Genomic DNA, 22182 nt, shown 5'->3' on the forward strand with positions numbered 1-22182 from the left:
TTTTTTTTTACCATAACACCTATTGTTGTTAAGTGCTGTCAAGTCAGTTCTGACTCATAGCGACCCTATATAGGGTTTCCGAGAAAAGGCTGGTAGGTTTGAACCGCTGACCTTATACTTAGCGGTCCGGTGTTTATCCTACCATGCCACACACACCAAGACTCTACCATAGTACCTAACAGTGCTTAATTGGCAGCATTTTTTTTTTCTTCCTTAGTGGTTTAATACAGTAATGGTATGACTTACAATTGGTATTGTCTCCAATTCAGTGAAAAACTGTAGTAGTAGTAGTAGTAATAAATATAATAAATAAATAAATTGTAGTAGTAATAAATACATTCAGAAAATTGCCCCTGAGAAATACCTAAACACACCCTGAAATGGTACAGACAGTATCAACCAAGCATGACCCCCTCCTGCTCTTGTAGAATTTTGTTTTCAAATAATGGAGACCTGGAAACATGCACAGATCCAGAGCTGCCAGTAGGGCTCCATCGCTGCCTCTGACCTCTCTCTGACTTCAAGGTTCCCCCCACCCCATCTGTCCAGCGTACCGAGGAGTATGAGTACTAAGAGTACTCTCACTCATATAAACCACTAAGAAAGGGGGGAAATGTTGCCAATTAAGCCAAGATACACAATTTTATGATGCCTTGATTTCAGAGATGTTAAAATGTATCCTAGAGTCAATAAATGAGGTCCACCTTATGTGGCGCTGTAGGATAATCACTGGACCAAGAGGTCAGTTTGGACCCCAAGGTTGGCAGTCTGAACCAGCATTACAGCATTAACAACATAGTTAAGTACAAAGCTTAAGCTTTAGTCTCTATCCATCAGGAAACATTACCAGAGAGTTCCTTCAAAAATATGCCATGATTGATGATCTCCCACTGGAGGCTTTTGAGGCCTGTCCCTTCACTTTCTCCAGACCACATATCCCAAAAGAACATGCTGTGGGAGGCAGGCTGCCTCCTGGCTCAGCACTGGTCAGCTGAGTGGCCTCAGAGAAGTTACCAACCCTTCTGAGCCTCATTTGTCTCATCAGTAAAATAGAACCCCCCAAAAAATGTATCTTGCCCAAATGTATGCATGTGTGTGGACCTTGTAACCCAATGAGTGAAAGGCTTCAGCTTGCAGGCCAAATTTGGCTTGTTTTTGTAAATAACATTTTATTGAACACATCAGACCTTACTCTTTACATATAGTGTTGGCTGTTTTCACACTGAATGGCAGAGTTGAGTTGTTGCACCAGAAACCATGTGGCCCGCAAAGCCTAAAATAGTACTTTTACTCCTTTTCAGTAAAAATTTCCCAACTCCTCAAGTTTCCCAACTCCTGATGTAAGCTGGGGCACTACGTTATTCTTGTTGGTAAGGGAAATCTTTAAAATGTATGTTCCTGGGCCCCAAACCAGACCTAGAGATGTCAAGTAGATAGTGAGCAATTATAGTGAACCTACGGGACAGGCTAGAACTGCTTCTTAGGGTCTCCAAGGTACTAAATCTTTGCCGAAGCAGACTGCCTCATCTTTCTCTCACAGAACAGCTGATGGGTTTGAATGGTCAACCTTTTGGTTCTTAACATTGCTCGGCTCCAGACTTAACTGGTTTAGAATCTGTAGAACCAGAAATCTGTATTTCTTACAGCTTCCCAGATGATTCTGTTATAGCCCATGTTGTTGTTGTTGATAAGTGCCATTGAGTCAGTTCTGAGCCGCTGACTTTAGCAGTCCAGTTCTTATCCTGCAGCACCAGACCAGGATCCCATTATAGCCCATTTGTTGCTGTTGTTGTTAAATGCCATCGAGTCATACTGACCTGTATAGGGTTTCCAAGGAGCAGCTGGTGAGTTTGAATTGCCAACTGTGCGGTTAGCAGTCCAGTGCGTATCCTACAGCACCATGTCAGGACTCCATTATAACCCATGGATTTTGGAAAATTAACTGCAACAGGTAAAGCTGCTCAAAAGATTTCCCAGGAACAGTGTCAGATGACCAGGAATGAGTATTATGCAGTAAGGATTACTGTCTTGTCACTATTAATGGTAGTGAGTGTAACCTATGGCTATAGGGAGAGACTGTCCAGGAGCAGTCCCCAGGTCTTGGGAGTGCAAGCAGCCCTGATGAGAGAACCTAGCCTTTGATAGGTTCACTGAGCTTTTACTTCTTACAGCCATGTCGAAATCTGCCATGAAGATATCCTTGGACTTACTCTCCAATCCCCTCTGTGAACAAGACCAGGAATTCTTGAATATGGTGACAGCCCTGGACACTGCCATGAAGCGGATGGATGCCTTCAACCAGGAAAAGGTGGCTGAGGTCTTGTCTTTGGTGGCCAAGAGCAATACTTCCAGTCTCCTCCCTTCTGTTGGCTTCTACCTAGTGGTGTGCTCACATGGAGGTCTCAGTCTGCTCTTTGCATTGACTCAGCCCTCTGTGTTATGAGCCCCAGCTGAATTCTTTCCTGGCTGCTCTGCTTCAGCACTGGCTGCCTCCCATGGCTTTGTAAGCTCACATCATTCACCGTGAGGCCATGATGGGCACTCATGGTAACTCTTCTAGCTCCTAGCACCTAGACCCTTGAGTGGGCCTCAACAGCTTTTTACAGTTGGCTACCCAGCACTCTTTACTGAGCAAGGCCATAAGTCTTGGCAGACAGTGGCTAATAGGCTGAGAACTGGCAGGGGCAGGGGAGGGCTTGTTCCCAGTTGCCACCTCTGTCTCACAGCTGCAGAGTTAGTAGTGCCCCTCTGCCTTGTACTCTGCTCCCAGCAGGTGTCTATCGCCTGCAGTTCTGATTGGGTTTTTCTTTTGACAGGTAAACCAGATCCAAAAGACCGTGATTGAACCCTTAAAAAAGTGAGTAACTGTCTTAAGGGACCATAGGTCTCAGAGAACTAGGGTCAGGACACTTATTTAAAAGGTGGGAAAAGCAGACATTTGGAGGGGAGGCAGATTATTTGCTCCTGCGGTGCTAAATACCACTGAGTGACCCCAGTCCGAATGAGGTCTAGCAGGTAACTCAACAGAGGATGCAGCTGTGATCTTCGGCCCTGAGGTTGGTGCTCTGGGTAGTTCCAGAGACACCCGCCGTGGCCCAGACATGCCAAGTCATGGCAGGGAACTTGGGATCCTTCTGCAGAGGCCAGACTTTGCTCCAGTGGTCATTTTGCCACTTTCCCCTTTGTTCCTGATGGAGAACCAGTGGGACCAGAGCTTGCTGAATTAAGCTAGCGGAGATCTTGGCCAGCCCTCAGCGGAGATGAGCTAGGCCTTTCATCTCTCTCAGCCGCATTGGGAGAGCAGCTGCCTGCAGCACTCAGCTTTTGAAATGTGGGGGTGGCCGCACATGGGGAGGGAGCGGCAGCCTGGTCCTGCCTGGGGATGCTCTGTAATTCATGGCCTGTCAGGGTCAGACCTTCTTCTGTCAGGCAGGGCTCTCTGGTCAGTGATCAGACAGGCCTACTCCCTGAGTCCCCTGAGGGGGAAAGCGTGCAGGAGGGACAGGCAAGAGCATTGCCTTGAAGCTCCCAAATCACTTCATCTTCTGCCCTAGCCTCGCCCAAGCAGCTCTGACCTAGAAAGGCTCCCCATTTCAGTCCAGCAGCTGCACTTTATTACCTCTTCTGCGGTGGTCCCTGGCAGTTGCCTCACCAGGGCCCTGGGTAATGAGGCTCTGCTTAATTATCATTAGGCCTGGATCAGGGCCCGGAGGTAGATGAAGAGAGCAGTTTTTGATCCTCCAGCCCCCAGTGTTTGGAGATTGTCGAGCTATTCGTTTTCTGTTCAGGTCCAAGGGGTGGGGTTAGGACAAAGCTCTTCTAACCTCTCAAAGCTGTTCTTCTAAAAAGGGGCTGTCTGGAGGACCAGGGCTGGCTGAGAGGCTCAAACCTGGAAAGAGAAGAGGGAAGGCTTTGTCTCCTCCCCATTCCTTTCCCCTGGACCCATCCCTAGGGTAGCTATCCACAGCCTCCTTCCCCCTCATCCTTGTTCAAGGTCAGATGAGGAGCTCAGTGTTAAAGGAAGCAAGAGAGACAGCCAGCTAGTGGGTCTGGAGGAAGTTGTCAGGTTAAGTTAGATTGCTGGTGGCTTTACGTCCTGGCCTTCCTAAGAGAGGGTTCACAGGTGGTAAGGGATGTAGGCTGCTGGTGGCCAGCAGAGCATACACGCCTGTGTAGGACAATTCTGGGCCAGGGCTGTGGGGTCCCATGGTGGGGCTCTCCTAGGTCAGCTGAACTGCTGCAGAAGCTGCCATAGCACCCACCCGGGCGGGCAGAGCTCAGCAGGGGACACCAGCTCAGAGAGCTCAGGGCTGACTGCTGTCTCGATTTCACAATCAACGAGGCGGCCTTGAAATCTGATCCCTGGCTTCTGGAGCTAGAGCCAAGTGGAGAAATCCCGGCTGCTTCCCACCACCATGGCAGCCCACCTGCCAGGAAGGTGGGTGAGTGACAGAGGGGGCAGGCCATCTCCCAAGCAGATCCGCTGACCTCTGTGTGAGCCCCTCAGACTGAGACCATCTTGGCCACTGCCCTACATCTCCATCCCCACCATGCAATCTCCCCCATCCACAGACTACCAGCACTGCCTGTTGCTTCCTCCCCAGTTTGCATCCTCTTGCCAGGAGAGAGGTTCCCAGGGACCCCAGCACCGGAAACAGGAAACTGCAGCTTTCCTGTCCTCTGATGAAGAGCACACCACATGGCCACCGAGCCACCCCCAAGCCTCCCCCCAGGGGGCTCGGCCTCTAATCCCCCAGTCTCTGGGCCTGTGTTCACATGGTCGGATGGGGATGCTTTCAATTTCCCTTTCCTGGTGGGTGGAAGATCCCGGCTGTGTGGGCACAGATTGAGGAATGGCAGGCATTCCCCACCAGGCCGGCTGCTCCCAGCCCACCTCCCAGCCGGCCTCACTCTCTCCTTCCCTCCTCCCCTCCTCCCTTTCTTTCTCCCTCTTCACCCCACGCTTATCAGGGGGAGGTAGTTTGAGATCGGACCTTAGGACAGGCAAGAAAAGGGCCGTGGTCATTGGCAGAGCTCCTGTGAGAGCCTGCTGGGGGCCTCACCCTGTGCCCCCTGCTTTGAGGACTGCAAGCTCCATGTACAGCACAACTTGAGCTGGTGGCCTGGTGGGGAAGCCATGACAGTGTTCTCAAGAAAGAGGAGTCAGGGATAGTGCCGGCCAGCCATGTAGCATGCAGGGGAGTGGAGAGAGCGCTGGACAGCCCTGGACAGCTGGACAGCTCCAACTAGTTGTGACCTCGGGCGGGCGAGTCACCACTCCTCCAAGTCTGTTTCCTCATCTGTGGGAAGAGGGACTGGAATTCTCGGGATGGTGGAGTTGATGCTTAAGAGTAGGGGGAGTAGGGTTCTGCAGGGAGGAGAACGGAGTGCGTGCTGGAGAACAGAAGGCATCCTGCGGTCCTGACCAGCAATGACTAAACATCTGGGGTGTGAAGTGCCGAGCACAGGGGGTCTGGATCTTGGCCTTCTTTCTTTGTGGCAGATAGATGAATAAGAGTGTGACTCCAAGCTGGAGACCTTCTCCATCCTTCGTGTTAGAGAGTCAGCAGGTACCTCAGTAGAGGCCCAGAGGCATGTCTGGGAGAGGCCCTTGCACTGGGGACCAGCCTATGCTTGTCTCCACCATCCCTGCTGGCACCCAAACCCCTGAGCTGAAGGTGGAGGAAAACACTCCAAATCTGAGGAGGGAGAGAGCTCCTTTCACAACACCATGGTTATTTCCACTGCCTGCCACTTGGAGCTGGGAAAGTCTGTGCCATTGCTTCTGAGTAGAAATGGAGAGGTGGAAGCCAGGGATTAGAAAGCCCCGGTCCCTCCACTCTCACCAGTCACCTCCAAAGAAGCTATGCCGCCTCCCCGGCCCTCTTTTGGTTTGCCTCCCTTTAATGTCAGGAGGGTGTAAAACCTACCCTAGGGAATACCAACGCCCAAGGCACAAAGCCACCCAAGTAGGCACTTGTTAGTAATTCACCTCCAGTGAGCCAAGCCAGCTAAGCCTTCCCAGGGTATCTTGGATTGAAGGCTGGTCTTTTGGGAGGCAAAAGTTATCATGATGAAGAAATTGTTCCCCGAGTGTGATCGGGTGAGCCTGTTTCCATTGTAGCCACTTCCTCCCGCACAGGACAGGTGGTCTTGTTTCAGAAAGCTGAAGAGTAGGCGCCCTGTGATAGGTACCATTGTGTGGACACAGCACTCTTAACCCCATTCATCACCTGAGCTTTCCTCAGGTTGTGTGGAAATCTGTAACGGGGACTCTGGTCCCCAGACAAACCCCAATTGGCAAATTAGGGCAAAGGGTTATGAGGATGAGCTAAGGTACAAGTGCACTTGGGGTCAGAGGGTACCATCTCCTGTGGTTTCTTGACCACTAGTATATTGACAGTCTTATGTTGCACCTCTAGAATGCTGCTTACACTTGAGAGCATCTCGCTGCCATTTCTTGTTGTAATGCCCTCTTTCCTGAGAATATAAGTTTGAAGCAATGAGGTTGTAGCGAGGGAAAATAAACGCTCCACCTGCTACTTCCCTGCCTGGTTTTCATTCTTGCCCTGTTTCTATCTTCAGTCGCCCAAGAACGGGTGCTACCTAAGTAGCAGATTGCATCTCACAAGAGAGTCAGGATGGCTGCTAGTAGCCCTTGTCCAGTTGGGGTGGAAGGGGAGGCAGCTGTGGTAGTTTCTCAGGCCCAAGTGCACCTGCTCCCTGAACCACATGCCTGTTCAGCTGCCAGTCACACTCCTCCCAGGAAGGGAGAGGAGCTCCCCTAGCAACTGAGACTCCACCATAGCAACTGCCTTAGGCAAAGGCAGTCAATGTGGCGCTCCCGATGGCATCACTCGTTCACACTCAGTCCCTAGATGACCTGGTGTCCTTGAGGTGTCTTGTTCCCACGTCCGGTTTGTGCAGCGCTAACTAGGCCTACATCTTCGGCCTAGCTTGGGCAAATCCATCAGTCTTGATTACTTGGTATAGGGACCTGTGGCTAAGGCTTCATAGATGTTTGGGTGGTTTTACCCAGTCCTGTAGCATTTCCAGTTAGGTAGTGGGCTTGTTGCAGATCCCCATTAGCTTCAAAAAATTCATTTTAGTACCTTTTTCAAGGTACTTTGTTTCCTCAGAATCCACTTCCTGGGTCAGTAGCTTAGTTTGGGGCTTAGTTTAATACTTTGGTCAAGTTTATGTTCCCTCTTCTGTGACAGAAATATCCATTACTCTCATTTCACACTTACTCTTGGTTTTGTTGAGGCTTTTGTTCTTTTGTTCCAAGTCCATGGCAGTGTTCCTTTGAGAGACAAATCTGGGAAGTCATGTGGTATCTGAACTACCTGAAGTGACCTATGAGAATGTAGAACAGAATGCTTGTTCAAGGCTGAAATCACCAACCAGTTTATGTCCCAGTGAGGAGAGCCCCAGACCCAACAATTTGTTCCTGCATCTTGCCTTTTCATTTTATTGGAGTTATTACTCATATGCCATACCAGGAAGAACTAAGTCGTCTTCTTGGTGTCAATCACCAATTTCATGCTTCTGAATAATCGCTGAGTTGAAAATGACCAGATCTAGGGCAGCTGTGCCTGACTGACTCCAGCTTGTGTGTTAGTCTCATCCTACTGCTGGACAGAGCTCTGAGAGAGAGCCATCTACTGTACCTCCGGCTTCTCAGTCAAGGAGGCTGCTGCTCACCTTCTGTCCCTTTCCAGAAGAACTGTTTGCAGATTTTCTCCAACACTCTGGGGCCACAAGAAGCAACCCTGCCATGTTACCATCTCAAGAGATGATTGCCCCCCCTCAAAGTTAAAAGTGACACGGGTGGTGGTGGTTGTGTGCCTCCAAGTCGGTTGCAACTCATAGCAACCCCTTACAGGATTTCCAAGGTTGTAAATCTTGACGGGAGTAGAAAGCCCCATCTTTCTCCCACAGAGCAACTGGTAGATTCCAACTATTGACCTTGTGGTTAGCAACCCACCTAATAATCCGTTACACTACCAGGGGTCCTTATAAAGACGACACTAGTCACAGTGATTGTTGTTGTTACGTGCTATCGAGTCTATTCCAACTCATAGCGCCCCTGTGTAAGGTGTCCGAGGAACAGCTGGTGGGTTTGAACTGTTGACCTTGTGGTTAGAAGTTCAGTGCTTATCCTACAATGCCATACGAGGACTCCAATCACAATGATTAGTGTGGCCAAAAATGCTAAAACATCTATTGTTCTTTCTTCCTGGCCCACTGCTCAGAGAACTTAGCCCTGTTGTGGTAATTTTCACTTGTAGTGGGTGGGAGCAGGCCCTTGCATCGTTTTCCTAAAAGATCTGGTTTGATAGTGTGGCCATTTCAGTAGCAGACCATAGGATTCCTGCTTTTACCATGTTCACGTGGTGAACAATTCTATTACCTACTAGTTAACAGACATCATGGGGTAGAGGAAAGGGCATCCGACAGAGAACCGGCGTGTGAGTTCTCTTCTAGACTGTTGCTATGTAGTTGTGACCTTGGGCAAGTCATGTAATCTCTCTGGCTTCACTGTCTTTCCTTTTTACAATGGAGATGTTGGACAGATAACTTCCAGGGTGTCTTCCAGCTCTCACATCCTCAACAGTGGTGGGTGGGTAAGGAGCAGTGGGCATTGTAAGTGGCATCCTTCGTTCATTTCCCATTGTGTGTTAGGACCAGTGGAATGCCCTTAGCCCTGTCTTCTTTCCCACAACCTTATAGCCAAAGAAAGCATTCTCAGTACCATAGCTCCATAAGGACCAGGACCTCATCTGTCTTATTTATGGCTGAGTTCCCAAAAGCTAGAACAGAGTGTAGCACTTAGTAGGTACCCAGTTTTCTTTTTTTAATACATGATGACTCAGGCTATCCCACCGGGGTCTGGGCCTGTGTCTGGCAGATTTGGCAGTGTCTTCCCGAGCCTCAACATGGCGGTGAAACGGCGGGAACAGGCCTTGCAGGACTATAGGAGATTACAAGCCAAGGTGGAGAAATATGAGGAGAAGGAGAAGACGGGGCCGGTGCTGGCCAAACTCCACCAGGTACCAAGGGCAAAGGGAGCAGGGCAGAGTGGGTGAAGGGAGGCAGAAGGGAGAAGGGCGGATAATGATTGTAGTCATAGATGGTAAGTATCACCCCTCACCTGGGGACTTAACACTCTGCAGCTGGGGGACCAAGACACCAGATACCCTGATACCCAGCCCCCTTCCACTCACACACATATACACGTCATAGACCCAGTAGGGACAGTGAATAAGCCGTTTTCTTTCCCAGGCTCGGGAAGAGCTTCGGCCCGTGAAGGATGACTTTGAAGCCAAAAACAAGCAGCTCCTAGATGAAATGCCTCGGTTCTACAACAGCCGACTCAACTACTTCCAGCCCAGTTTTGAGTCCCTAATCCGAGCCCAGGTGAGGCCGTTCCCCACCCTGCACTTCTTCCCTTGGAAGATAGGTCACAGGCTTTGTAGACACACGTCATGCCATCCCCAACTCCCCACATTGAAAGGATAGCTTAGCCATTCTCTGTAAAGACAACATCACCACCATACCGTGTGTACCTTGTGTGCCCCAAGGCAACGTCATTTCAGTACTGGATCTGGGGGGAGTCTAATTTTTTTATGATTATTTCTGATTTGGTTTCTACATTGCTCTTTGGTTTATCGGCAGCCCTAAGAGCCCTGGTGTGGCACTGGACTGCGAATCACAAAATCAGCAGGTCAAAACCTCACTAACTGCTCTCGGGAACCCTATACTGTGTCACTGTGAGTTGGAACCGACTCAGTGGCATACAGGATGGACACATTTCCATTTTGTTTTTCCTTCAGTTTCTCTGTCACACACATTTTGCTCTAAACAGCAAGAAGGGATAGGACAGCATCTTCCTGTTGATGGGCAGATGCCCAGTGTGCTCGGGTGGTGGTCGGGGTTCTAGAGGTCTGTAGAGTGAAGGTAGCTAAAGCCATTTCCTGAGGACCCAACACCCCTCCCCTCCTTTTCCAAGTTAGTCCTCTTCATTTGACAGGAGGTCACAAGGTCTCACTGAACCCTGAGAGGCTGTGGAGCCTTTGCCTGGGACACAGCTCAGGGCTGCGGTGGCCTCCAGGGCCTGGGTTACAGGCCGGTGCTAGTGGGGTTGCACAGCCAACACAGTAGGGCTGCTCCTTCTCCTTGTGGAGTGGACGCAGGTCGTGTGATCTTATGTGGCTTCTGTTCTTCTATCCTTCATTCTTCAAGGCTTTGTGGTTGTTAAGTGCTGTCAAGTCAGTTCTGATCCTACTGACCCTGTATAGGGTTTTCGAGGAGCAGCTGGTGAGCTTGAACCACCAACATTGTGGTTCTTCAGACCGACTTTGCAGCCACACATTAACCCTCACAGTGCCACACCAGAATGTGATTATTCTCCCCAGTTGTAAAAGGGAGAAAATTAGGGTGCCAAAGCCAAAATGTCTTTCCAGATGGGACCTCCAGCTGATTGCATGTTCTCAGCATCAGTCTGAGAACCCTGCTACCTTTCTCACAGTTGACAAAGCTGAAGCCTAATATGTCATCACTTACTCAACCCATTTCTGTTCTTGACCTGGGTATCTGACGCCCTCTAGTGGAGGTTGTCACTCCTTGAGAGTCCTTCGGGAGCCCAAGGAAAAGGCAGATTCCCACCTCCTAAACTGCCATCTTTGGAAAACACCAAGACAACAAGACCCGCATCCTTGCTATCAAGAACTCAGAAACAGGAGTTATATTGCAGCTGGGACTTTTTGGTGACCTGTGCCCTTCATCCTATGCTGTGTCTAGGGAGAAAAGGAACCAAGCTGATGTGTGTGTGTGTGTGTGTATCCTTCACCAGCAGGAGTTGGAGGACGCCCCACACTTGCACCTAGAGCATTGTCCTTGGAGTTGACTTATCCAGTATGTGCCTCCCCAAGCAGCTTCACCCCTCTGACCAGGGAGGAAATGTGTTTAAATAGGGAAATCTATGCCTTCCTTTTGTCACCGTCCCTACCTTCAGCTCCAGAGCAACCCACGTGCTGCCCTGCCTCTGCCATCAGTAGTGTTCTAAGGGGATATGCCAGGCTGTCCAAGCTTAGGCATGCCCAGGTTGGAGCAGTTAGGGGGACAGGGATGCCCTGTAACCAAGCAATGTGGGAGCCGGGGGTTGTTTACTGCCTCCTCAGCACCAGCCTCCTCCTCACCCGGCTGCCACTGCCATGAGTCACTGGAGAAGTGAGCATTCCTAGTGACTCAACCAACGCAGTGCGGTTTGTGGGGGGCTGGGCAGGGTGGACCATCCTCTCCCAGCACTAGCCTGGGCTTGCCCTCAGGCCCCCATCCTGTGAGGCAACAGCAGTAGGTTGAGCTCTTCCTTTAGTTCCCTTCAGCCCATTAGATACCTGACAGTGGGAATCTGGAAGAGACATTTCCTGAAACAGCTTAAGCACAGGTCCTTGCCATCCAAGCAGGGCCCCTTCCACCACACTGCTGCTTGGCCTTGCCTTAGGAGTGAGGCCTGTCCAAGCCAAGCTCCAAAGAAGCAGCAGAGTTCCTTCTCCCCGAAGACAGCTTGCAACTGAGGTGATCAAATTAGGATGGTTTGAACAGTGTGACCACTTTCAGTGAAGTACATGCTTTCACTTGGTCATGAGAGAGAGACTGAGGCAGAAATGCCTGCTAGCCCCTCCTGGAAAGCCTGGATCCTGGATCTCTTCAGACCGTGGGTCTAAGCAGACCTTGGCCATCTGAGAAGTTGCCAATGGGGACTGCCCTATTCCTGTGCATGCCTCTGACCTCACTCCTGTGGCCATCCCCCATCCCTTTGCTGTGCCTACAGAGAAGGAAACATGGACATGAACCTGGCTTTCCTGGGCAGTACAGCTGAAGTGGTGAATACTGGGGGATTGTCAACTAGGAAGGAACAGAAGACAACAGTGTCCTCTTTCCCAATTTTGGAGACTGACTCTCAGGGCTGTGGGAGCCATGAACCTACCATTACCTCTTCTCCTAAGGACAAAAGCTAGGTCCGACACAGCAGCAGACTCCTAGTCACACTCTCCTGCCTTCCAGAAAGAAGCCTTGGGTTGTGATTTGTCTTTCTCCAGCCATTCACTTCCCCCCTCTCCAGCACACAGGTCCATTTCGTCACACAACCGATGCAGCTGGGCTAGCACCAGGAACTGTTAAGGAAGGGGTCTCCACCTCACCAAGGACTGATAGTCCTTCCCTCATGTACAGGCTGCCACCCTGGAGACTGGTGTGGGGCTGTAGGCTAAGCAGACTGCACTTCACACTAACCAGCCACTCCTCAAAAACCCTAGACAGGGTCACTGAGTCCACAACACAACACCACCCTGGGGATTAGATCAGAGCCTTTCCCATGGATATTTCTGAAGGGCTCAGGGCTGTGGCTTCACTCCTTTCCATGTCACTATGGGAACTGGGGTGAGGAAGAGAGGTAGTGTTGGGGCAGTGGCTGGGTGATGGGGTGGTACCCTCCCTATCCATGGCACTCTGCTTGTGGCACACGGGCAAGGGCCTCACAACCCCGGTTCTCTAGCCCTGCTTCCCCACCTGCACTGCTGTGTCCGAGGGATGTTTTGGGTGGTTGGTGTCCAGGGAGCCTAGCACTTGCCAATCTCTTGCCTCCCCACCCAGGTTGTGTACTACTCAGAAATGCAGAAGATCTTTGGAGACCTGACCCAGCAGCTCGACCAGCCAGGCCACAGTGATGAGCAGCGGGAACGGGAGAATGAGGCCAGACTGAGCGAACTCAGAGCCCTCTCTATTGTGGCTGATGACTGAATTCCTCCTAAAGACTGCTGAGACACTAGTCACCTTTTTAGCTTAGTCTCATGTTCCTCCCATTCTTCTGCCTAGCAAAAGGCTCTCTCCTGGGAGAAAATGGCCACCAGCAAGTTGGGGAAGTACCTCACCAGCCCTTGGAAATGAGTGAGTCTTCATTGCCTTTAACTCCTAGCTGTTGTCTCCCCACTCAACAGGAAGCAGTCAGACACAAGTTACGCAATGTAGCAAACCCCTAGGGGCTTTATTTCCAAAAGAACTGTCCAAAGTACAACATCCAGGCCGAGGGCTATAGCCAGTTTGAGCCCTTCAAGGTTTTGTCAGCTAAGGCTCTTGCCTGTGTGCATGCTTGGGATCCCATCAACCTCCAGATGAGCCACCCTGAGGAGCCCACCAACCCCCTTTTGCCTTTTCAAGGAGAGAGGCCTCTGGCCTAAGTTTTGAAGCATGGGAAAGGCTGAATCCTGCTCATCTCCATCCCTCAGGTCCAGTGCAGGAAAGAGCTCCAGTCTGTGAGCTTCCCTGGGCAACTGGGGGGCAACCTGTGCAACTATCACACTAGTCAGTGTCACATCAGTCACAGGCAGCAAAGAACACCGGGTTTCTGTCTCACCTGAAATTTGGAATTCTATTTTTTGAGTAAAGTTTTCAATAAAATACCCATATGTTACTGTGCTCTACCTAAGGATAGAAGGGAAGGCCAGCAAAGCTTTTATCAGGATGCTGCTGCCCCCTGCTGACCTGGCCGGCCATCTACATGGCTGTCTCCTGGATCCACACCCCTACCCCCAAGCCCAGCTCTTCTTCCTTCTCACTGCCCTGCTCCAGCTGCTGGAGACTCCTGCACTAGGAACCTGGGGGGTACCGGGAGTGCAGGCAAACCTACATGAGGAATAAGGGAAGAGCTATGGAGGACACTTGGTTTGTTTTTGACTTTGGTTTATTTAAAAAAACAAAAAGCCAAAAAAAAAAAAAAAAAAAAACCAACTTTATATATAAAGTCAAACTGAAACCACGAATTATGGAAAGAGGTGAGAATTATGGGTAATGGGGAGAAAGGCTGGGTCAGAGCCGATACCACATTCTGAACACGGGGAACCAGGGGAAAGAGGTGCTGGTTTCTTCCGGCAAGTCTAGGGTGTTAGCAAACACAGCCCAACACTGACTCCATTCCAGTGGTGACCAAGTCAAGAACCTGCTCCTGTAGTCTAGGGGTATTTGTGCCATCCAGGTTACAGGGTTCTTCTTAACCCCAAGCCAAATTCCCCGTTTCTTCAGTTTTACTGGTGTTCAACCTTGTCACATACTCAAAAAGCCTTTTCCTCCCCTGTCTTAGTCTAAACTGGAAGAGGACAGGAGAAAGTCAGCACAAGACTAAAAGGGCCCCAGGAAAAACTCCAAGGTAGAGGGCAAAATGACATTCTAGGGGTGTAAAAGATGTTGTATTTAGTAGTAACTGGAACCGGGGTTCCTCACCGATCTGTCCCATACAGCACAGATAGACCCCACCCTGGTGGCTGAGCACAGGGGTCAACCTGCCTTGCCTATGGCTCCTAGGTCCTGCTCCAGCTGCTTTCTGGTACCAAAAGGGCTCTTAACTTCCTCAGATTCCATCGCTGACCTCACAGGATGGCAATTCCTGTGCAAGGCCCCTCAGTTGGTAGGTGCTGGCTCCTCCTTATCAACCCAGCTGTCAGCCTGAAACAGAGGTAAAGAGAATTAGGATTCCCCAAGAAGGAAAAATGGCAAGATTTGAGAATTACTAAATACTTACATCTGGGAGACTTAAGTTGACGGCTGATGACTAATTACACAAGAAACTAATGAATGGAGGAGGAAAACAAGGTGCACTTGGGCAAGGGGAAGGGCTGGTTTACTGGTTCTCCTCTCTAGAAATGACAGCAAGCTCTCTTCAAGAACAGTCCCAACCAAACAGTTCACGCCTTGCTCTCTACCCCCCACCTCACCTTTTCAACCATTCGCTGCATCTCAAGCTGCAAAGGGGTCAGACGCCTTCGAAAGTCTTGTAGCAGCCGCTGAAATTGGTTCTTCTGTCTTTCAGCTGTCCTGGCCATCTCCTCAGCCTCAGTCAACCGCGTCCGCAACTCCTGCATTTCTGCTGCCAGTGTCTTGTTCGTTACTTCAGTGGCTGAGAATCGGTGATGGCTCTCCTCTGGGGGGGGGAGGGGAAAACATACCAGAAAGACAGCTGCTCACACAATCACTACAGCATAGAGCAAGAGGAATAAAGTCTTAAGGCATGGGGTCTGTCTCCCAGTATGACCCATCCCAAGGTAGAAGTCCCTACTCACCCAGCTTCAGTTCCAGTGTGTGAATCTTGTTCTCCAGGTAGAGCCGTCCACTGTCCTGCTGCTCTGCACGTTGCAACAAGTTCCCCACATTGATCAGGCTGCCGTTGTGGGACACCAGACCTTTGTGTTCCACAGGGGCAGCGCCTGACTTCGCGCTTTTCCCGGAAGGAGGTAGCAAATCAAGGTTTCCTAAAGAGGCCATGGAGAAGTGTAAGTGAAGTGTCTCACAGTGGAAAAAAAAGGCTGCCCTCCCTGTGCATTCTCCACCAAAGGCTGCAAAAGTGCCAGCACGTACCAAAGAGCGCCTCCTCAGGAAGCCCACCATCTGTGCCCTCCTGGCGGCTATACTGAAGGCTCCGGTACTGGCAGATGTTCTGCGTCACCACCCTGCTGACCAGCTGCTTGGCCTACAGTAAACATGTGCCTAAAATACCCCATTGAGGAGGAAGCCCAAGGCCCTGCCCCAGTGTCAAGCAAGGCCCTGGAATTAAAGGAGTTAAGTGTGGGCCATTTCAGAAAGGAGAAGGTACCTGCTCTGCACTGAGCCGGAGCCCAAGGGTAAGTAAGATCCTCTCCAAGTCTCTCCGGTGCAAGTAGCCACACCAGTTGGCATCAAAGAACACAAAAGCAAGAAGACAATCCAAGGGGAGCACAGCAGAGGGATCTAGCTCCTTGGGCTGCCAAGAAAAACAAGGATGTACAGGCAATTTACAAATTGTTCTCAGTGAATCAATCACACAGGACACAGCCTTCTTTCTAAACAGCTTAACTGACTTAAGCACATGGACACAGGCCTTCCAGTTAGAGACACTGAGCCAGGCTGAATCACCAGGCCTAACTCCAAAAGCTGCACAAAAAAGCCCCAGAGGTACTCCTAAGTCAGATCCACCCCAACAAAGTTCCCCAATGGAGATACTGAAATAGTCTGCCATTCCTTTTGTCTTTTAACCATCAAGAAGAATCTTGTGCTGCCCCCAAGATGCCAGAAATCACTTGGTAAAGTCACAGGAGTGAGTCAGAGGCCCAAAGAAATGGAACTGGTCTCACCATGTCCTGAAGTGAAGAGAACTCCATCTCTGACTGGTTTGAGGCAACAGACCGGACCTCTGAATCCTCCAGCTTTGCTCCTGCTACAGAAAGTCCAAGATAAACATGGATCACAGGCTGCACCTGTCCCAAACTCAGTCTATAGTCACAAAAGGAAAGCCCAGAGCTACTGTCCCTCTCATGCCACCGAACATACCGAATTCCTCTTCCCCGTCATCCCTCAGAAGCAACAGGTCTGGGTCCAGGGCCATCTCACAGAGATCCTCAGATGTCTCACCCCGGGGTTTCTCTTCTTCCTCTCCCCCAGAAGATGGGGGCTTCGGTAAGAGTCCATCCTCCTTCTACAGGAAACAAAGATGGGAGGAAGAAGAAATGCCAACCTCAGTTACAAACACTGCTAGCAGCTAATGTGTGAGCAGTTATGAGGCCCCACGCACTATGAGGGCTTTTTGTACCCATTTTCATTTCATGGGTTTGACATAATCACATTGGCTCCACAGCACACTGGAGGGTTTACATCCAGACACCTGGGATTTCCCTCACAAGTCCATCACAGTTCTTTAAGAAATGATGCTTGTCAGTACCTTAGGCAAAAAAGTGGACTCACATGATTTATAAAGTGTTAAGAAAATGCATTTTTCTAGTTAACCATCAGGTTATCAATACCTCTAACCACCCACCCCACCCCCCAAACTGAGACATTTGTGCTGCCACAGCTTGTTAATCAGGCTTCCCTTCACCCTTCTAGGCCAAATTTCCTCCACTTACTTAGGTTTACCACTTGCCACCTATTGATCCTGTGCAAGCCATCTAACGTCTCAGTGCCTTAGGACCTACCTGACAGGGTAAGAAGTCACTAAGATATGTAAATACAGTGCTTAGAACAGTGCCTTGTAGAAAGTATGTACTTAAATTATGTTAAGCATTATTATTTTAGTCACACTCAGTCTGGCAGTGATAAAGGTGCTCACCAACGGGGTGTCGGCCTCAGCAGCTGCTCTCTCATTCTGTACCTCATCCTTGGACTCCTTGACCCCCTCCTCTTTGACCACTTCTTCCTCTTTGACTGCTTCCTCCTTGGCTGCCTCCTCCTTCTCGGGCTCTGGTGGAGTCACTACCTTTTCAGGAAGGCTCAGCAGCATCTTATAAACCCTATAACCAAAATCCCTCTGCAGCATCTCCAGAAAAAGTTCAGCCAACACCATCACCTGGTAGAAGAGGCAGTGGGGTGGGCGGGAGGTATGAGCATCAGGTGAAAAAGGACAATTTCCACCTTCCCATACCTCTACTCCACAACCTCAAGATCCTAAACTTACCTCAAAAGAGATCCTCTCTTTTGGCCTCCGATCCTCCACAATACTATGGAGAGAAAGGTTTATACAGCCAGGACGTGCGATGACAGCAGGTTCCAGAGGAGGTGGAGGGGCCTCTGGGAGATCAGTGTCCATTTCCTGCTGTGCAGTAACTTCTGGATTCTCTGCATTCTGTTTGGAGGTGTCTGCTGCTGGCTCTGGTGCATCGATTGCCTGCTCAGAAGAGTCTGTTTCCTACAGTGAAAGCAGAGTTATGAGCATCTGGACCCAGGGGTCAGGCACCAACTTTTCTTCCCTAGGTGCCTCCAGAAAACTCAAGTCTTACCACTGGGGCCTCCTGAGATGGGAGAGCTGCCTCTGCAGCTTTCTGTTGGCACAGGGCCTCCCACTCTTCCAAAGTCGGCATAATAGTCCAGACATCTGGCAGGTACACCACCACTGTGTGAAGCCGCTTTGGGGGTCCTGGCTGCAGGTACTGAAACTCAGCAAAGCGCCACCTGCTCGTGGAAAAGGAATGATGAAGTGCTAGCCCGTGATAAACTTACACAGAAACATTCACTACGAGTTGCTCCTGTTTCCACTCAACATTTAGTGAGTACATAAAGGGTGACAAGTCTTCAAAGTACAGAAATAAAAGGTATAGACTAAGTCCTCAAGAAATGTTAAGTCAATGGGGAAACATAAGTATGTAATTATTACACAAGGTGCTAAGACAACAAGGAGGAGCACTTAAACATGGCAGGCCTTCAATACAGGCTCATGGTCAAGACTATACAGTTATAGTCATACAATATTTATATAGGCTCAATAGTTATACAGGCTCATGGTCAAGACTACCATCTGTGAGGCAGCGGGAAAGGTAGAGGGAAGAGTGAACATGATCAAAAAGCAGCAGAAAAGCTTGGCTTTATGAGCAGTCTAACCAGCTCAATGAGCTGGTCACTACCAAGAGCTTGAGGAAGCCCACTCACCACTTTGTGCAGCTGCTCAAGTCAATGCCGGTCTGAGCTTGTGCACAGCGGATGGCAGTACGGACTAGCACCTGCGGGTCAGCCTTGGGGTCAAGGCCATCCAAGGAAGGAGACCACTCACCCCCAACCAGTACTGCCTCATCTTCTTTCCGGCCCAGCAAAAACTGCAAAAACAGATTACAGCTGAAAAACGAAAAACCTAATTACCAGGCCCTCCCACTCTGAGGCTGCCACTACTCAGGAATTCAGACAGCAGCATGTGGTTGCTTCACCCCACAGGGGATTCATTATCCATTAACTAATCAGGTAATAAATTCTGACAAGTAAAAAAAATCTCTGGGCCACATTTTTCCTCGTGGGTAAAATAAGGGACACCTCAGCTCTGAGATGCCTTGTTCCTGCATTAACAAATGAGAGTTGAGCTGCTAAAGGCTTGGTGGGGACTGGACTTTATCAATGAATATCTTGTCTCCTCAGCTCTGGCCCTTACCTTAATCTGCTTCAAAGGATGTTCTGGTGTCTCCCTTGGCTCAGCCACATCATCCACAAATAGTGTGCAACAACGATACAATTCCTCCAATCCCGGGGAAGAAAGCAACAGTACCTGTGCAGAGACAGCACAAAGGACCACACTCGAGAGCCATCTGCAGCCTCCAAAGATGGAGTAAGCCAACAGAGTCCCAGTCAGCTTACCTTGGAACTATATGCAGGGTCACTGTCTGGAGGGGTGGGCTCAGCACCAGTGTCTGGAGCTGGCTCCTTCTCAGATGATACCTGAATACGGCTTGGATGATGGAGGGAGAAGGGCTGGCTCAGAGGGAAAGCTAACAGCCAACTCAGATGAACGGCCAGAAAATCTGAGGGAACCAGGAGGCTGCGGTAACGGCGCTGCAGCTCTAAGAAGTCACAGATGGGGCTGCAGAAAGAAAGCAAAGGAGTCCAGATTGATTAAAGATAATCAAAGATAATCAATCTTTTAAATGATAAAAGATTTGGAAAACATAGACAAGTTATTTTATAATCTGGGAAAGAACTTAAAAAAGGAAAAGAGATTTGACCACTAAAATTTGAAATCTCTACAAAATAAACTATGGTGAAAAAAAATTGCAAAAAATGACAGCGAGACGACCGGAGGGCAGCAGGGTATACCCTGTGGTTGGTTGATGATGCATGGAGGGGACTGTAACCATGGCAATACAACAATATAATATATACGATAGAATGAATGTAAAATGAATGTTCTCCCATGTAAACTATCACATAACTCACAACAAAACATTTAAAAAAATGACAGCAAAAGAGGTTATATATGCTGTAATATAAAAAGAACTCACAAATCAATAACCCAAAAAAAGGCAAACAATCCAAGATAACACTTGGAAAATTAACAATAAGTACTTAACAGAAAAATACATCAGTCATGAAAAATGTTTAACCTCACTTACAATTAAACATATGCAAAGTAAATATTTTTCACCTATCAGATTGGTAGAGATCAAAAAGTTTGACATAATATTGGCAAAAACATATGGAAATAAGTACTTCATGATGTGCTGGTAAGAGTGCAGCCTGATAACAGCTTCTTAGAGAACTGGCAATGTCTATCAAAGCTTCAAACCAAAACCTTGAGCCATCTATTTCATTTCTAAGACCTGATCCCAATAAAACACTTGCACAGGTACACATAGTGTATGTGACAAGATGCTTACCACCAAAGATTTCTAAAAATTAAGACTGAAAATGGAGAACTGCTTAAATAAATTATGGTTCATCCATTCATGGAAATACAAAGAACGAGATCAATTTAACAAATAGTGCTGCTAAGTAGATTTCAACTCAGAGGCAACCCCATGTGACAGAGTAAAACTACCTTATAGGGTTTTCTGGACTGTAATCTTTATGGAAGCAAAATGTCAGATCTTTTTCCCACAGAGCAGTTGGGTAGATCCAAACCACTAACCTTTCAGTTAACAGTCAAGTATTTAACCATTGCACCACTAGGGCCTTTAATAAATGTTGCTGCTATTGTTAAGTGCCGATGAGTCAATTCCCACTCACAGCGACCCTGTATAGGGTTTCCAAGGACCAGCTGGTGGGTTTGAACTGCCAACCTTGCAGTTCACGATCTCAGTGTTCATCCTACAGTGCCACACCAGGACCCCTTAATAAATGTTATTAAGAGTAAAATCTAAGATATTTTAAAAAGCAAAGGACTAACTAGCATGCACAACTGGCTTCCATCTGTGTATTTTTTTAATGACTAGAAGAACACACATACACACTTCCATAGAATGTGTCTAATTATACAAGAAACTGATACCATTGGCAATTCTCATCCCCAGCCCAGTCCTATCACTCACCTGTCCACAGTGTAGGGAGTAAGATGGACCCGGTAAGGAGGCAGGTCATGCCTTGGTTTCTTAGCACCCCAAGGCTCTCCGCCACCCCGCTGTTTGCGTTTCTTGGAGTCATAGTCATCACTAGAGGTTGATTCATCACCCAGGAGTAAAAATCCACATTGTTACATATGTATTCAATACATAATGGAGTATTAAAAAAAAGAACTGGAAACAATCTGAACCATCAACATTAAAGAACAGGTTAAAGAAGCCATGCCAAGAACCACACAATAGAATATTATGAAGATGTTAGAATGGGTATTTAGAAGCATTTAGTAATGGAGAAAACATTTAGATAGTAAATAGCACAATATGCAACACTATATATAGTATGGTCTCAACTATGCAAGCAATTTATTATTAGACTAAGGAAATAAAATGTTAATGGCCGATGCCTCTGATAAGCTTATGAATAATTTGTTATATTTTTCTTAACTTTATTATTTTTTGGAATTAAAATAATAAGTGATTTAAAACAACAGTAAAAGACAAACCATAGACACATATAAGGTACTGTGCTAGGGGTTCTATGTGAGTTTTATTAAGAGAGAGTTTCTAGTAGCAAAGCTTGAGCTGTTGCTATTCTAAGGTGCCATCAAGTCAGTTCCGACTCAAAGCAACCTGATACAAAAACAGATGGAAGCACAACCCAGTTCTCTGCCATTCTCACAACTGTTGTTATGTTTGAGCCCATTGTTGTAGACACTGAAGTTTGAGCAGTAAAAGCATTAAAGTCGTAAAAACTCTCAGACCCCTTTATCCAGTAATCTACTCTTGAACATTTATCCCAGTTAAAGTAATTCATAAGAAAATAAAGAGTATATATATAGAAAAAACTCAGGCAGCAAACACAGAGTAAGAAAACACATTAAATATCCAACAATGTCCAATTTTCCATTAGAAATAAATCTAGCAATAGTCATGTAACCATTAAAACAAGGATTATGCTACATGTGGAAAAATATTACTAAGAAGACACAAAAATACTGTGAACTTTATAAGATTTAAAAAGGTCTCCATGTGATTAGAAAAAGACTAGAACACAGGAAAATAGATAAAGCGATCTCTTTTCAAAATTATTTTATCAAGGCCTTTAAGAATGCCTACATGTTAATTAATGATGATTACCACTGAAGGGAAGAAAGAGGTAACTTTCCCTTCTATACCTCTTATAGTATTTTACTTTTATGTAATAATGTAGTGGTTATGTGCCGTGGAGTCAGTTCGGACTCATAGCAACCCTGCACAGGGTTTCCGAGGCTGTAAATCTTTACAGGAGCAGAAAGCCTCATCTTTCTCCCGTGGAACAGCTGGTAGTTTCGAACTGCCGACCTTG

General features: G+C 48.2%; 2 protein-coding genes across 2 annotated transcripts in view; one reads left to right on the plus strand and one right to left on the minus strand.

Annotated features, from left to right (window-relative positions):
* The window catches only part of BIN3 (bridging integrator 3), a 30317-nt gene extending 17513 nt beyond the window's left edge, over window positions 1-12804 (plus strand). The window contains exons 4-8 of the mRNA XM_006864390.1: window positions 2172-2308; window positions 2817-2857; window positions 8912-9053; window positions 9286-9420; window positions 12658-12804. Of these exons, the coding sequence (XP_006864452.1) occupies window positions 2172-2308; window positions 2817-2857; window positions 8912-9053; window positions 9286-9420; window positions 12658-12804 (602 nt within the window). The remainder of the gene's footprint in view (window positions 1-2171; window positions 2309-2816; window positions 2858-8911; window positions 9054-9285; window positions 9421-12657) is intronic.
* A 922-nt stretch (window positions 12805-13726) lies between these two features.
* Window positions 13727-22182, minus strand: part of CCAR2 (cell cycle and apoptosis regulator 2) — a 14730-nt gene continuing 6274 nt past the window's right edge. The window contains exons 8-21 of the mRNA XM_006864391.1: window positions 20808-20927; window positions 19141-19363; window positions 18938-19051; window positions 18448-18611; window positions 17802-17973; window positions 17480-17710; window positions 17135-17371; window positions 16360-16504; window positions 16164-16246; window positions 15647-15793; window positions 15412-15523; window positions 15117-15305; window positions 14772-14977; window positions 13727-14502 (exon numbers count right to left, since the gene is read on the minus strand). Of these exons, the coding sequence (XP_006864453.1) occupies window positions 14458-14502; window positions 14772-14977; window positions 15117-15305; window positions 15412-15523; window positions 15647-15793; window positions 16164-16246; window positions 16360-16504; window positions 17135-17371; window positions 17480-17710; window positions 17802-17973; window positions 18448-18611; window positions 18938-19051; window positions 19141-19363; window positions 20808-20927 (2188 nt within the window). The 3' untranslated portion in view covers window positions 13727-14457. The remainder of the gene's footprint in view (window positions 14503-14771; window positions 14978-15116; window positions 15306-15411; window positions 15524-15646; window positions 15794-16163; window positions 16247-16359; window positions 16505-17134; window positions 17372-17479; window positions 17711-17801; window positions 17974-18447; window positions 18612-18937; window positions 19052-19140; window positions 19364-20807; window positions 20928-22182) is intronic.

This window comes from Chrysochloris asiatica, unplaced genomic scaffold, assembly GCF_000296735.1.
Source record: "Chrysochloris asiatica unplaced genomic scaffold, ChrAsi1.0 scaffold00064, whole genome shotgun sequence".
NCBI classification, from domain to species: Eukaryota; Metazoa; Chordata; class Mammalia; order Afrosoricida; family Chrysochloridae; genus Chrysochloris; species Chrysochloris asiatica.